Raw genomic sequence first — 17,331 nt, forward strand, 5'->3', positions numbered from 1 at the left:
TCAAATACATGGAATGGCTGGGGATCCCTGAGGAGAGGTTAGAGAACCACTGCACTAATGTAATCATGCATGCTTAATAGAGCTTAACAGCCAACTCTAAACCACCAACAGCTTTTACCTAAGTCTACTTCTGGGGCCTCTCAAATATTTATGCCTCTCCCCTCTGTTCTTTTCTTCTTCTCCTTTCCATCTTGACATCTCCAATCTTTCTGTCGTTTCTCCTCCCCTGTACCTTCTCTCCTCTTCCCTCACCATCTCGCCTCATCCCTCTCCTCTCTTCAGACCTAGACCTGCAGAATATCATCTAACTTGACAGCGTGTCCTTGGGGTTTACACTCTCTGGCAAAGTTAGACTCTATCTCTCTCTACCCCTCGCTTTCTGTTTTTCATTTTCCTCTCTCACTATCTCTGTCCTAAAGTATCTCACTTTCTCTACTGGATCTGTCCGATTAGTTTCCAAACACAACAATGCTCCAACATCAACTCCTCTCGTCTTTCTTTCCTGTGTCTTTCCCCCTCTTAATTGCCTCGTATGTTCTTGTTCTCTCCCTATTGTCTTTCCTGTACACAACAAAGTAATACTAAATGGGGTACATTAAAGGTTAGCAGAGTGAAAGGATGAAATGTACAGTTAGTTACAGTAGCAAGCTCTGAGCAAGTCAAGCATGTGACGTGCAAGTTGTGGGACAGCACAATGGTGTGGGGCAGTTCCTTTTTCAAAGACTGCAGTGCAGCTATTCTAGAGGTAAATTCCACCTTAAGCCTACCTATTTCTGGGATCATTGGCAAGCTTTGTGAAAACTTTGTGGAGTCTGTCCAGGTGCCAATAATCAAGCCCAGGGCGGTCGATACTCTTAACCTCGTCCCAGTCGAGACAACACTCCTCTCCTGGTGGTCCTATGAATAAAGCCTATACATTTTATCTTGCTCCCTCTCCCCCCTCTCTCTCGCTCAACCATATTCTCACATCTCTTTGGTCCTCAGCCAGATGTTGCACAGTTGTTAGAACATTTCCCACTAGGGGGCAGTAAAATATGATAAATATTACTAACATGAGGTGGTTAGACTGTCTACTACTCTCAGTTCTGTTTTCCTATGTTTTGGGGGGAATGCACAAAGATTTCACATTTGCACATGTCTGATGTCTACACGCAGAAAATGAATTATACTGTAAAGTGTAGCTCTCTGTTCAAGATAGTCCTACTTACTCAGCACTGAATCCGAACGAAGATGTTCTAGAATTCTAAGATAACCTACCCTTCTCTGCTACGGTCGAACGTAGGCTACAGACTGTGTCTGTAATCTCGGTAACCATAGGATCTTTGTCCCAACCCGGCAGTGACGGTTGTGCGACGTTTGGTTGGGGTCATAAACATGGCGTGGAGAGGATATTTTGTCAAATGGACCAAAACAGAATGTATAAATTCTGTCTCCACAGTTTCGAGAGGTAGCAGGTGAGCAATTGAGACCCGGATGCGCGATATATTCACGTTGGAACATTGTTGCGAACAACGGCGAAGTTACGACATTGGTTGTTGCGCTGGTTACCTAAACATCTTCTGACTGTCATTTTTAGATCACTTTACTGCATTAATTGCGGTAGTTAAGTGTTTAAATACTATTGCTACAATTGTAGCTTTGTTCAATATCAAAGCTGTACAGTTGTCTCGTCATATATTTAGAATGACACTGGCCGTGTTCGAGAGCATCAAATTCATGATGAATAATGGGTAAATGGTCACTGACTGACTGACCTATAAATAATAATGAATAGTTATTTATGATGCATGGTGATTTGTAGATTAGTCAGTCGGCAGTCTCCTGGGATGTCGAATAAACCCAATGACAGTCGCATTCAAATCTAGTCAGCATAACGACACTTCCCTGTATTGTGTTTGGCTATTGCTTTGCAAAATAGGCCTAGTCCGTTACACTGTTATTATGCATCAACGATTTTTGAGGAATAAATTAATGGTAAACCGCAAAGAAATATCTGCAACATAGGCTAGGGAAAGATCTCAGTTGCATACACCTCGCGTCCTCTCTCCTTCTCAAAACCCACTGGATGAGAAAGCCAGAGATCCCGCCCCTCTGACCTTCTCCTCCAATGGGTTTTGAGAAGGAGACGAGGAGTGAGGAAGTAATATGCAATAGTGGTGAGGAGGAGGAGGAGTCTCCAGCTGTGTTGAATACTTATACTAACCGCACTATTTGTGACGTGAATTGAGTATATAGTATGCTTATTTGTCATAGTATGGATATAGTTAGTATGCCAGAAGTTCCCAGATGTCGTACAAAATTCTCCAAAATATGAAGTATACACGCAGAGGACACAATTTTCACACTTTTAGGGCCCATAATACAATTCTTCAGCAAATGGACGTGGCTACACATCGTTTTCAGATTTGAAGAAAATGGCAGAAAATATGCAGCCGAAGTACAACGAGAGCGGATACAAAATCATTGCTTTAACTAATTACTGACAAATGTTAAGAAAATGTTGAGCAATGTAATAAAGTAATGACTTTTCAAATAAGTTACCTTACACGTTATGTTGGCTGACAATGTGTTAGCTATGCTGTCCTTACGAACCACATAGCATATCATTACATCTGTATGTACCGGGATGTTAACTAGCTACCTAACGTTAGTTGGCTACTTATACATCAAACTTGCCAGTATATTAACTATAGGCTATCTAACTACCCAACGTTTATTGACTTGATTATTCCCGTCATTCTTAGCTTAACTAAATGGTATAGTCGTTGTGCAATCTGATAAAGCTCTGAACATACAAACTGACAACGCTCAGAACATACAAACTGACAATCTGACAACGCTCTGAACATACAAACTGACAATGCTCTGAACATACAAACTGACAATCTGACAACGCTCTGAACATACAAACTGACAATCTGACAACGCTCAGAACTGACAAACTGACAACGCTCAGAACATACAAACTGACAATCTGACTACGCTCTGAACATACAAACTGACAACGCTCAGAACATATAAACTGACAATCTGACAATGCTCTGAACATACAATCTGACAATCTGACAACGCTCTGAACATACAAACTGACAATCTGACAACGCTCTGAACATACAAACTGACAATGCTCTGAACATACAAACTGACAATGCTCTGAACATACAAACTGACAATGCTCTGAACATACAAACTGACAATGCTCTGAACATACAAACTGACAATCTGACAACGCTCTGAACATACAAACTGACAATCTGACAACGCTCTGAACATACAAACTGACAACGCTCTGAACATACAATCTGACAACGCTCTGAACATACAAACTGACAACGCTCTGAACATACAAACTGACAACGCTCTGAACATACAAACTGACAATCTGACAACGCTCTGAACATACAAACTGACAATCTGACAACGCTCTGAACATACAAACTGACAATCTGACAACGCTCTGAACATACAAACTGACAATCTGACAACGCTCTGAACATACAAACTGACAATCTGACAACGCTCTGAACATACGCTCTGAACATACAAACTGACAATCTGACAACGCTCTGAACATACAATCTGACAACGCTCTGAACATACAAATTGACAATCTGACAACGCTCTGAACATACAATCTGACAACGCTCTGAACATACAAACTGACAATCTGACAACGCTCTGAACATACAAACTGACAACGCTCTGAACATACAATCTGACAACGCTCTGAACATACAAACTGACAATCTGACAACGCTCTGAACATACAATCTGACGCTCTGAACATACAAGCTGACAATCTGACAATGCTCTGATCATACAAATTGACAATCTGACAACGCTCTGAACATACAAACTGACAATCTGACAACGCTCTGAACATACAAACTGACAATCTGACAACGCTCTGAATTTACGAGCGCACTCTGGCACTCCACATTGAATTTAAGAACACACCCGAAGTCCTAAGATGTCAAACTATTCATGTGTTATGCTAACTAGCTAGCAAGAGGTTGCATAGCAACAGCATCAACTTCCGGTAGACAGGTTAAGAGCTAGTACGCCCAACTGAAAGCATACTGTTTGTTTACGAACTTGGCAAAACTAGGAATTTGTGGTAAATTCATGGGGGCCGCCATCTTTTTCACCTCTGCTATAGAGCTCACCGGCTTGTATCCCAAAACCCGGAAATTAGTTACCTCTGGTTCGTTCAGCCATCTGTACGGGGGAAAATGTTTTGGGATAAACGCTGAAGATGTTATGCGTTTTGTTCTATGAGATATAGTTATAAAAAAATATATCAGTCAGTTAACATGACCTTTTATGAATTATGAAGATTTGGCCTTGTTTTGATTACATAAATGCTTCAAAATTCACAAAAAGTAATATTAGCTGATGTCATAGAACAAAACGTATAAGATCTCCTAAGCACGTTACTCGTTTTACCACAAACATTATTCTCAGTGTTTATCCAAAAACCCTACAAAAACGGCATTCATTTCTCCATAGGCTTTGTCCAACGAACCATGGCAGAGTTAGTGCCTACAAAAAGACACCATTACTATTTCCCTAGGTCTTAACGTTAATCCGCATTGTGGCTGCCAGGAATTTACCAAACTGGGGTGTGGCCAGTGTGTTAAGGTTAAGAGGGTGCATCAGCAGTAGAGACCTGAAGTACAATGAGATATACTATTCTTGCAAAACCCATTTCGTCAGCGTTCGATGAGCTGTGACCTATGACCTACTCATCTGGATGAAACCAATGAAAAGATGAATGAAAACATCCACACATCCGCATAATCTGTAGATTTATGGATCATCTGTTCCCAACCAATGTGTGTTAACAAGTTGTCTTCCTGTCCTTCTAAAGGTTTACCCTCCACCCCCAGCAGAGGTGTGGTTTCCGGAAAGAAGCGAGGAAACCAGAGACATGGAAGAGGGACCGGGGCATCCCAGAAGAAACAGGCCCTCCCCCCTCTGAGGCTGCCGATGCGGTGGTGTCTCGGAAAGCGGTGCCCCCTAAAACAGGACCCCCACCCCCTGGCGCGGCCCCCAGGCGTACGGGGAAGCTGTTCAAGCCCTTTATGTTCACAATAGGGGTAAGTTCTAGCAAGACAGACCTTTTTTTTTATTCCCAAAGAATTGTCATATGGGAAGTCACCGTTCTATAGTTTTCATGCATTTGATTCATATGTATTCATATTTAACATAGTGAATCATATACAGTTGAAGTGGGAAGTTTAAATACACTTAGGTTGGAGTCATTAAAACAAATTTTTTCAACCACTCCACACATTTTTTGGCAAGTCGGTTAGGACATCTACTTTGTGCATGACACAAGTCATTTTTCCAACAATTGTTTACAGACAAATTATTTCACTTATTTCACTGTATCACAATTCCAGTGGGTCAGAAGTTTACATAAACTAAGTTGACTGTGCCTTTAAACAGCTTGGAAAATTCCAGAAAATGATGTCATGGCTTTATAATCTTCTGATAGGCTAATTGACATAATTTGAGTCAATTAGAGGTGTACCTGTGGATGTATTTCAAGGCCTACCTTCAAACTTAGTGGCTCTTTGCTTGACATAATGGGAAAATCAAAAGAAATCAGCCAAGACCTCAGAAAATTGAAGACCTCCACAAGTCTGGTTCATCATTGGGAGCAATTTCCAAACGCCTGAAGATACTACGTTCATCTGTACAAACAATAGTACACAAGTATAAACACCATGGGACCACGCAGCCGTCATACCGCTCAGGAAGGAGACGCGTTCTGTCTCCTAGAGACAAACGTACTTTGGTGCGAAAAGTGCAAATCAATCCCAGAACAACAGCAAAGGACCTTGTGAAGATGCTGGAGGAAACAGGTACAAAAGTATCTATATCCATATAACCTGAAAGGCCTTTCAGCAAGGAAGAAGCCGCTGCTCCAAAACCGCCATAAAAAAGGCAGACTACGGTTTGCAACTGCACATGTGGACAAAGATTGTATCACTTTTTGGCTATAATGACCACCGTTATGTTTGGAGGAAAAAGGAGAAGGCTTGCAAGCCGAAGAACACCATCCCAACCGTGAAGCACAGGGGTGGCAGCATCATGTTGTAGGAGTGCTTTGCTGCAGGAGGGACTGGTGCACTTCACAAAATAGATGGCATCATGAGGGAGGGAAATTATGTGGATATATTGAAGCAACGTCTCAAGACATCAGTCAGGAAGTTAAAGCTTGGTCGCAAATGGGTCTTCTAAATGGACAATGACCCCAAGCATACTTCCAGAGTTGTGGCAAAATGGCTTAAGGAGTGGCCATCACAAAGCCCTGACCTTAATCCTATAGAAAATCTGTGGTCAGAACAGAAAAAGCGTGTGTGTGAGCAAGGAGTCCTACAAACCTGACTCAGTTACACCAGCTCTGTCAGGAGGAATGGGCCAAAATTCACCCAACTTATTGTGGGAGGCTTGTGGAAGGCTACCCAAAACGTTTGACCCAAGTTAAACAATTTAAAGGCAATGCTACCATATACTAATTGAGTGTATGTAAACTTCTGACCCACTGGGAATGTGATGAAAGAAATAAAAGCTGAAATAAATCATTCTCTCTACTATTATTCTGACATTTCACATTCTTAAAATAAAGTGGTGATCCTAACTAACCTAAAATAGAGAATTTTTACCAGGATTAAATGTCAGAAATTGTGAAAAATGTATTTGGCTAAGGTGTATGTAAACTTCCGACTTCAACTGTATAACATGCAATTCAATGTCTTTAAAGAGTAACTTACAAGTACATGTTCATCCAGTGAACAAAGCTGCACGGTGGGCAGTCCAAGAAAAAGGAAGGTAAGCTTGTCTGACTCCATGTTAGTTTACAGGGTGCTCCTTTGGTGCGGCCGCCATCTTGCAATACGAGTCCTTGAAGTCACGAGTGAAGACGGCCAGGGACGAGGCTGAGCAAGAGAAAAGCGAAAAGGTAAGGGTGTGATGGAGATGTATTGTGTGTGACAAAATGCAGGGTTTTGTACAAGATGCTTGAGGTGCTTGAATTTGGAACTTAAATACCTCAAATCTGACATTTTCTCAAGTTGGTACTTGAAAAGTACTTGAATTAAGAGGAGAACAGAAAATGGTCAAATATGTTAATATGAAAAATATTAGAACAGTTTAGTGGTTTTGCTAATTAATTTCCAGGCAGACTACTGAGTTTTATTTCCTCACGTGTTTCGCACTCTGGTTGGGTTGCCAGGCGAGCTCATTCCCCCCACACTACCACTCAACCAGGCAGGTACAGAACTGAGTGATTAGGTGCCGCCAAAACGTCACATCGATAGCTAGAATGCTGCGCAAATGTAGATTCCAATATTTTTTTATTGTCTTTAAAAAAAACTTTTACCCCTATTTCTCCCCAAGTTATAGACTTGTCCCATCGTTGCAACTCCCGTACGCACTCGGGAGAGGCGAAGGTCGAGAGCTATGCGTCCTTCGAAACACCACCCTGCCAAGCCGCACTGCTTCTTGACATACTGCTTGATTAACCCGGAAGCCAGCCGCACCAATGTGTCGGAGGAAACACCATACGCCTGGTGACAGTGTCAGCGTGCATTGTGCCCGGCCCGCCACAGGAGTCGCTCGTGTGCGATGGGACAAGAACATCCCTGCCAGCCAAACCCTCCCCTAACCCGGACGATGCTGGGCCAATTGTGCGCTGCCCCATGGGTCCCCTGGTCACGACTGAGCCTGGACCTCTAGTGGCACAGCTAGCACTGCGCCACTCGGGAGGCCCCATAAATTCAAACCTGCCTGGCAGGATATTGATGTTTATGAATGGGTTTTGCCAGAACCAACCAGGGATGTAGTTGGAGGGTGAATGTCGTTTATTCACCTTTTCTTTTGTTCATTATCGTTTATCCACTTATTATTGCTTTCCCAGTGTTGATCAACGCTCAGAAGGATTCTTGATCCGAGTTCTAGTTGCATCCCCTACCTCTACAAACGAGTGGAATCATGAATGATTCACGAGTGATTCACTAATGATTCATGTATTCTCGTTATGTTCGACCTCTCCCTCCGGATTTTCCTTTTTTTGAGCAGCGCCTTCATTCACCACTCTGTCCAAAGGGAAACTCTGCCCATGACATAGGCCAAGAGGTGAAATGAACTACCTCAGCCCAGACCTACAGTGGGCAAGTAGCAGAGAGACGCAGCTGACAGTGGGAATTATTGTAACATCCCTCGACTCCTGCCCTCTCAACAGACATTCTTCAAACAACACCCCCTCCCCACAACTGGTAAATAGTTGCTGATATTTCAATCAGATGTCTAACTAGCTCAAGGGCTCTGTCTTTTAGCTAGCTAGCTATAACTAGCTGGCTAGAAGGATGAAGTTGGAAGCTAACGGTGAACGGAGCCTGACTTCAGCAGGAGCAGTTGACTGAAATGAAGATAGCTATAATCAAAAGATGGGCTACTTTAAGTTCTCATAACAAAATAACTTTTCTTTATAGAGAGTAGTGAGACAGACAGTGGTGAGTCAGGCTGCAATGAAGGAGGCAAAGGAGATACACAGAGAGAGGAAGCATTGAAGCCAGCAGGGAGAGAGGTTAGTAGTACAGTGGTTCCCAAACTAGGGGGCCAGGACCCATGTGGGGTCCTCTGAGAAAATCTTTAATCTTATCAAACACATTAATAACTTGTTTCTCTTCAAATGGGTTGAGAACACAACATTTCAGAGTCAACTAAGATAATTTTATACTGTCAGAATTCACTTTCATGTCATTATGTGTTGGGACAGCCTGTGGGACCTAAAATTGTGTGAAATTTTAAGACTTTAATATGTACACTGAACAGAAATATAAACGCAACATGCAACAATTTCAAAGATTTTACTGAGTTACAGTTCATATGAGGAAATCAGTCAACATCATCAGTCCTGACTTACCACTCATGTATGTAGTAAATAAGTAGTGAAACGCGTATTATTGAGCAGTGGTGTAAAGTACTTAAGTAAAAATACTTTAAAGTACTACTTAAATCGTTTTTCAGACTATCTGTACTATACTATTTATATTTTTGACAACTTTTACTTCACTACATTCCTTATGAAAATAATGTACTTTTTACTCCATACATTTTCCCTGACACCCAGAAGCACTAGCTACATTTTGAATGCTTAGCAGGACAGGAAAATGATCCAATTCACGCACTTATCAAGAGAACATCCCTACTGCCTCTGATCTGGCTGACTCACTAAACACACGCTTCATTTGTAAATTATGTCTGAGTGTTGTAGTATGCCTCTGGCTATCAGTAAATAAAAAGGGGAAAAAAATAACATTTTGCAGTCTGATTTGCATAATAAGGAATTTGAAATGATTTATACTTTTATTTCTCATAAGTATATTTTAGCAAATACATTTAATACATAAGTATATGTAAAACCAAATACTTTTACTCAAGTAGTATTTTACTGGGTGACTCACTTTTACTTGAGTCATTTTCTGTTAAGGTAACGTTTACTTTTACTCAAGTATGACAATTGGGTACTTTTTCCACTACTGTTATTGAGTAGAACTTGTTAGGTAGTGATGAATAGTACTTTTTTGTTTGTTTGTGGCAATATACTGCCATCTGTGGCGACTGGAAACAATTGCATAATATGAATTATTACAAATTGATGGTCTTTGAAAATAAATATTAGTGCTTGAAAAAGTATCTGAAAGTCCTTGAATTTTACTTGCCACTGTCTGTACAAACCCTGAAAATGACAAATGTGTGTCTCCTCTTGTATTTGGATCCTAGGCATCGCAAGACATGACATACTGGCACAACTGGTGGAACCAGCTAACTGACTTCCAGAAACAGGTCATCCTGCTCATGTCCTTTGTGGACGATTTCTGGAGCAGCCTGACTGAGGGTCAGCAGATGGCCACTGGTAAGGATCCCTGAAAGGGTGATGCATAACGGGGAGATGGGCGACTACGGCCCAGAAGGACCACCGTGTGTGCTTCAGATGTCGTTCCAGCCCAGCTCTAACACGCCTAATTTGAAGTGGTCTATGGTTAAAATTTTACAGGCCATGATTAGTTGATTTGTAGTGTGTTAGAGCAGGGATGGAGCAAAATCTTGCACACACTATGGCGGCTGTTGCTTACCCCTGAATTGAGAGGGTATTACGGTCAACAAGATAGAGAGGCTGCCTTAGGACCAGCAAAGGCATAAATGTTCAAAGCATGAGTTGAAATTTAGTTGCATCATGCCATGGAATCAAGGTAGTGTTCATTAGGACACAGCGTAGAAAGAAAAATTCTAATGAGCGTTTCTTATTGGATGTGTTCAGATAATAAACGTTTGACATCGTTTTCTTACATTTCGTGCCTATCAAACATGACCCTGTGCATTATGCCGTCTGTACTAGCCTATATCCATAAGTGTTCTCTCTGTCCAGATGTGGCCCGTTCTCTCTTAGCTACCTTCTTAATATCCTCTAACCCTTGGTTCACATTATCTCTCTGTGATAGGGATAATAGCGGTCAATGCTGTGGTGCTCTGCTGTTGGCGAATACCCTCCATGCAACGATCCATGGTCAAGTACTTTACTGCCAACCCAGCCTCCAGTAAGTACTGTTTGTGTGTGTGAGTGTGGTGGTGGTCTTTTGGGGTTGAGTCATTTCAATGCAGCTGAATAATGTTATTTTTGGTCGATTTAGAAATCCCTCCTAACTATACATTGATTTGTTTTAATAGTCACACTCCCTCCTCCCTATAGTTTTCCTGGACTTCTGAAAAGTCTGAAAGCCTGCATTATCAACACACATAAGGGGATACATTTTCCTGGAGAGAAAGAGCAGATCTGTGCAAAAAAATACTGTTAGCCTCCATTTTCATTTTGCTCAATGATAAGACTGACGCGCTTCTCCCTTCCTCTTCCCCTCAGAGACGCGGTGCCTTCCCATGCTCCTCTCCACCTTCAGCCATTACTCTATAATCCACATGGCGGCCAACATGTACGTCCTGTGGACCTTCTCCTCCAGCATCGTCTCTCTCCTGGGGAAGGAGCAGTTCCTCGCTGTCTACCTCTCTGCTGGTACCAGCCTACATAGTGTGTGTGTGATGTCTGTTAATTTGCGTGTGTTTGAGTGTATATACAGCGGGGAGAACAAGTATTTGATACACTGCCGATTTTGCAGGTTTTCCTACTTACAAAGCATATAGAGGTCTGTAATTTTTATCATAGGTACACTTCAACTGTGAGAGACGGAATCTAAAACAAAAATCCAGAAAATCACATTGTATGATTTTTAATTAAATAATTTGCATTTTATTGCATGACATAAGTATTTGATACATCAGAAAAGCAGAACTTAATATTTGGTACAGAAACCTTTGTTTGCAATTACAGAGATCATACGTTTCCTGTAGTTCTTGACCAGGTTTGCACACACTGCAGCAGGGATTTTGGCCCTCCATACAGACCTTCTCCAGATCCTTCAGGTTTCGGGGCTGTCACTGGGCAATACGGACTTTCAGCTCCCTCCAAAGATTTTCTATTGGGTTCAGGTCTGGAGACTGGCTAGGCCACTCCAGGACCTTCAGATGCTTCTTACGGAGCCACTCCTTAGTTGCCCTGGCTGTGTGTTTCGGGTCGTTGTCATGCTGGAAGACCCAGCCACGACCCATCTTCAATGCTCTTACTGAGGGAAGGAGGTTGTTGGCCAAGATCTCGCGATACATGGCCCCATCCATCCTCCCCTCAATACGGTGCAGTTGTCCTGTCCCCTTTGCAGAAAAGCATCCCCAAATAATGATGTTTCCACCTCCATGCTTCACGGTTGGGATGGTGTTCTTGGGGTTGTACTCATCCTTCTTCTTCCTCCAAACACGGCGAGTGGAGTTTAGATCAAAAAGCTCTATTTTTGTCTCATCAGACCACATGACCTTCTCCCATTCCTCCTCTGGATCATCCAGATGGTCATTGGCAAACTTCAGACGGGCCTGGACATGCGCTGGCTTGAACAGGGGGACCTTGCGTGCGCTGCAGGATTTTAATCCATGACCGCGTAGTGTGTTACTAATGGTTTTCTTTGAGACTGTGGTCCCAGCTCTCTCTCAAAAATCCAGAAAATCACATTGTATGATTTTTAAGTAATTAATTTGCATTTTATTGCATGACATAGGTATTTGATCACCTACCAACCAGTAAGAATTCCGGCTCTCACAGACCTGTTAGTTTTTCATTAAGAAGCCCTCCTGTTCTCCACTCATTACCTGTATTAACTGCACCTGTTTGAACTCGTTACCTGTATAAAAGACACCTGTCCACACACTCAATCAAACAGACTCCAACCTCTCCACAATGGCCAAGACCAGAGAGCTGTGTAAGGACATCAGGGATAAAATTGTAGACCTGCACAAGGCTGGGATGGGCTACAGGACAATAGGCAAGCAGCTTGGTGAGAAGGCAACAACTGTTGGCGCAATTATTAGAAAATGGAAGAAGTTCAAGATGACGGTCAATCACCCTCGGTCTGGGGCTCCATGCAAGATCTCACCTCGTGGGGCATCAATGATCATGAGGAAGGTGAGGGATCAGCCCAGAACTACAGAGCAGGACCTGATCAATGACCTGAAGAGAGCTGGGACCACAGTCTCAAAGAAAACCATTAGTAACACACTACGCGGTCATGGATTAAAATCCTGCAGCGCACGCAAGGTCCCCCTGTTCAAGCCAGCGCATGTCCAGGCCCGTCTGAAGTTTGCCAATGACCATCTGGATGATCCAGAGGAGGAATGGGAGAAGGTCATGTGGTCTGATGAGACAAAAATAGAGCTTTTTGATCTAAACTCCACTCGCCGTGTTTGGAGGAAGAAGAAGGATGAGTACAACCCCAAGAACACCATCCCAACCGTGAAGCATGGAGGTGGAAACATCATTATTTGGGGATGCTTTTCTGCAAAGGGGACAGGACAACTGCACCGTATTGAGGGGAGGATGGATGGGGCCATGTATCGCGAGATCTTGGCCAACAACCTCCTTCCCTCAGTAAGAGCATTGAAGATGGGTCGTGGCTGGGTCTTCCAGCATGACAACGACCCGAAACACACAGCCAGGGCAACTAAGGAGTGGCTCCGTAAGAAGCATCTAAAGGTCCTGGAGTGGCCTAGCCAGTCTCCAGACCTGAACCCAATAGAAAATCTTTGGAGGGAGCTGAAAGTCCGTATTGCCCAGCGACAGCCCCGAAACCTGAAGGATCTGGAGAAGGTCTGTATGGGGAGGGGCCAAAATCCCTGCTGCAGTGTGTGCAAACCTGGTCAAGAACTACAGGAAACGTATGATCTCTGTAATTGCAAACAAAGGTTTCTGTACCAAATATTAAGTTCTGCTTTTCTGATGTATCAAATACTTATGTCATGCAATAAAATGCAAATTATTTAATTAAAAATCATACAATGTGATTTTCTGGATTTTTGTTTTAGATTCCGTCTCTCACAGTTGAAGTGTACCTATGATAAAAATTACAGACCTCTACATGCTTTGTAAGTAGGAAAACCTGCAAAATCGGCAGTGTATCAAATACTTGTTCTCCCCACTGTATGTTAGGTTATTTTCAGAGACTGCTGTTGACCCTCATCTCTCTACATTGTCAGGTGTGATCTCCACTATGGTGAGCTACGTGTGTAAGACGAGCACGGGACGTCTGCATCCCTCTCTTGGGGCGGTAAGAGTCCTCACATGTCCCCCATTTGTGGTACACTTTACTATACAATACTGTCCACTTGTTCATTACTGTAGGACCAAAGAATATTGTACTGTGATTTCTTTAAACCAGGAAACATACACACATTATTACATTGTTGTTATGATTATTGCATGACAAAATGGCAGTTGGTGGTATAGTGATAATCAACATTACTCACGCCTCCTCCTCTGTTTATTACTGTGGTCGGTCCTGGCTCTGTCACTTCCTGTGATTTGACTTCCAGTCAGGTGCCATCATGACGGTCCTAGCCGCGGTCTGCACCAAGATGCCCGAGGCCAAACTGGGTATCATCCTCCTGCCCATGGTCAGCTTCACTGCAGGCAACGTGAGTGATGTGGCAGGGGTGCCTGTGTATGAACACGTCAAGCAAAGCAATGGTAACAACATTCCATTCATCTTCACTGAGGGAAACAGGAGACCAATAAAAAGTGTCTGTGAATGAAAGACTGGGTGTATGTGAAAGTAATGTATATAACATAGTTCATCTGCACTCAACACGTCTATTCATTGTAATTCAATGTGTGTATAAACATATGTGGTGTGTCATCTGTATGGCTGTGGGAGGCAGAGTCTTACCGCGCGCATTGCTCTTTTTTAGGCCTTGAAAGCGATCGTTGCCATGGATGCAGCGGGGCTCATTATGGGATGGAGGCTGTTTGATCATGCGGCTCACCTTGGAGGAGCCCTCTTCGGCGTGTGAGTATTTGATCACTGCAGAAATGGGCGACTGGACTCACCAGAGCCCAAATGGCATATCTGTATCTGTAAAACAACTGATTTCACGTATCAAGCATAGCCGTATCCCCAAGCCAATATTAGTGAGGTGATTCATATCCACAAGTGAGAGATGGGGAAAATGTGACTTCTGTTTGACTGTGAAATTACATACATTTTGTATCCTTTTTCAATTACAACTACAATTTCCACAAATAGTTGCACATTCAAAGACTTTTAAGACAGTGATTTCTGGACCTTTTAGGATGTATATCTGGTCAAATTAGATATAGCCTTATAATACCATAATACCCCTATGACACCAGACACCTTATAATTCCCCGGTGACACTGGACACCTTATAATACCATCATTCCCCTATGACACCGGACACCTTATAATACCCCTATGACACCTTATAATACCATCATTCCCCTATGACACCTTATAATACCATCATTCCCTTATAATACCATCATTCCCCTGTGACACCTTATACTACCATAATTCCCCTATGACACCTTATACTACCATAATTCCCCTATGACACCTTATAATACCATAATTCCCCTATAACACCGGACACCTTATAATACCATAATTCCCCTATGACACCTTATAATACCATAATTCCCCTATAACACTGGACACCTTATAATACCATAATTCCCCTATGACACCTTATAATACCCCTATGACACCAGACACCTTATAATACCATAATTCCCCTATGACACCATAATTCCCCTATGAAACCTTATAATACCCCTATAACACCGGACACCTTATAATACCATAATTCCCCTATGACACCTTATAATACCATAATACCCCTATGACACCAGACACCTTATAATACCATAATTCCCCTATGACACCTTTATACCATACCCCATCCCGGCACCATTCCCCCCTATGCCCACCACCCCGCCCGACACCTTACCATACCCCATGCCCACCATAACCCCTTGCCCCCCTATGCCCGGACACCTTATAATACCATCCGCACCATCACCCCTATCCGCCCCCCCCCGCCCACCACCCCAGACACCTTATAATACCATAACCCCTTGCCCCCTATCCGACACCTTATAATACCATAATTCCCCTATGACACCTTATAATACCTTAATTCCTCTGTGACACCTCATGATATCTCCATATTATCATCCATGATTAGACTAGTTGTTTTATGTTAATTTAAAGCCATCTTTATTAGACAGAATTTCACTGAATATAATACATTTATAATAGTAATTAATACAAATAAAATAGTGGTCCTATTTTAGTTTAATAGTAAGTAATATTGTTGTCCTGTATGGCTCAGTTGGAACTTGCAAAGTCAAGATTGTGGGTTCGATTCCCAGGGCCACCCATATGTAAAACGCATGCACGCATGACTAAAAGCATCTGCTATTATTATATATAAAATAATATTGATAAATGAATATATTCCATACTGTCTTTCCTGCAGGTGGTATGTAGCATACGGCCACAAGCTCATGTGGAGGAAGAGGGAGCCACTGGTCAAGGCATGGCACAGCATGAGATCTCAGGCCCCTGGTGGACGGGGCAGGCCTGGGGGTTCGGGCAGCGACGGGGGCAGACCTGGTCCTGTGTAGGACCCCCAACATGGCACTCTGGGAAGTTGGCCCATAACCACTGATCAGGTGTCAGATATTCTTCACCCCCCCCCCCCCCGCTATAGGGGGTATCTGATCCTAAATCTGTGGTTAGGGGGAATCTTCTACCTCAAGAAGCCTTTTTTTGGTACTTATGTCTGGTGATATCCAGCTGACAGCTGTGGAGGGCGGGACCCAGCACCCTCTGTTCTTCTAATTGGCGCGTTCCTCTGCCCAGGCGTTGCTGACGCATGCCATATCTTACAACGTCTGGATAGGTATTTTAAGTATCAGCCAACCACATCATATGTTATAGCGATCTGGAGCCTGACGGCACAGTCAATGACGTGGCACGCAACCATTGGTTGATGCATGCAACGTCTGAGCATGGTAACGCAACCAATCTAATCAGGGAGAACGGACATATTTGTGACTAAGATGGCAGTCTTGTTTTAGGAGGATTTCAGACAGTACTCTATTGTAACTAAGTCCTAAGGGATGATTAATTTGGTTTGATAACAGTGACTGTACTCTAGTACAGATGATGTTGGCTTTATCATTATGTGGTAGTTTCTATGAGAATGAAGATGTGAGATGTTACCATAGAGATATTGTATTACATAATGTATACATATTCTATGTCTATGGTTGATACAGAGACTGCTTCCTGTTCTCTAAACCTGACTTCCTGTTTGTATGGAAGTGGTTAACGGAGAATGACCGTCCTGGACTAAAACCACAAACTTCCTCGTTGACCATAAGAACTTCAACTTCCTTGTAGTTTGTAGATGTGCCGGCGCTGCCAGAGGTTTCTGAAAGGTTGAGGTGCTTATCTTGGTAAAACATTTTGTAAATCCTGAGCCTAATAAAAAAAGGTACATAACAATACGCCAAAAATGTCCTCAACACTGCAGTACTCATTTCATGGTACTCTTTAATTAAAAGGTCACCTTCATCTTCACTGGGGTAGTACATTTGGGTTTAAAAGGATACTTCAGGATTTTGGCAATTAAGCCCTATATCTACTTCCCCAGAGTCAAGATGAACTCATGGATATCATGTTCATATCTCTGCATGCAGTAGAGGTAGTTTTGCTGCACGCAGCACTGGCGCAAGGCAGTTTCTCTGGACCCCTGTAAGGTCGGAGTTCGTCCCCCTCTCCTCCCTAAAATAAAAATCGAATGCGTCAGCCAGACATCCATTCACAAAGTATAGACTACAGATTACTGTCCATGGTGCTG

At 42.8% G+C, this 17,331-nt stretch overlaps 1 protein-coding gene across 3 annotated transcripts; it reads left to right on the forward strand.

Annotated features, from left to right (window-relative positions):
* Nucleotides 1-1,311: 1,311 nt before the first annotated feature.
* Nucleotides 1,312-16,978, forward strand: LOC106598260 (presenilin-associated rhomboid-like protein A, mitochondrial). 3 transcript variants are annotated; one of them, XM_014189309.3, is made up of 10 exons: nt 1,312-1,454; nt 4,871-5,099; nt 6,866-6,970; nt 9,796-9,928; nt 10,515-10,610; nt 10,931-11,095; nt 13,642-13,712; nt 13,978-14,079; nt 14,353-14,450; nt 15,943-16,978. In XM_014189309.3, exons 1-10 carry the CDS (start codon nt 1,375-1,377, stop codon nt 16,088-16,090), a joined length of 1,227 nt encoding a protein of 408 aa, XP_014044784.1. In that variant the 5' UTR covers nt 1,312-1,374; the 3' UTR covers nt 16,091-16,978. The 3 variants fall into 3 exon arrangements, with proteins under 3 accessions (XP_014044784.1, XP_014044788.1, XP_045570435.1); XM_014189313.3 differs by having other exon boundaries at nt 10,931-11,080; XM_045714479.2 differs by having other exon boundaries at nt 10,524-10,610.
* The last annotated feature ends 353 nt before the right edge of the window (nt 16,979-17,331 follow it).

The sequence above is a fragment of the Salmo salar genome, chromosome 03, assembly GCF_965601325.2.
Source record: "Salmo salar chromosome 03, fSalSal1, whole genome shotgun sequence".
Lineage (NCBI taxonomy): Eukaryota > Metazoa > Chordata > Actinopteri > Salmoniformes > Salmonidae > Salmo > Salmo salar.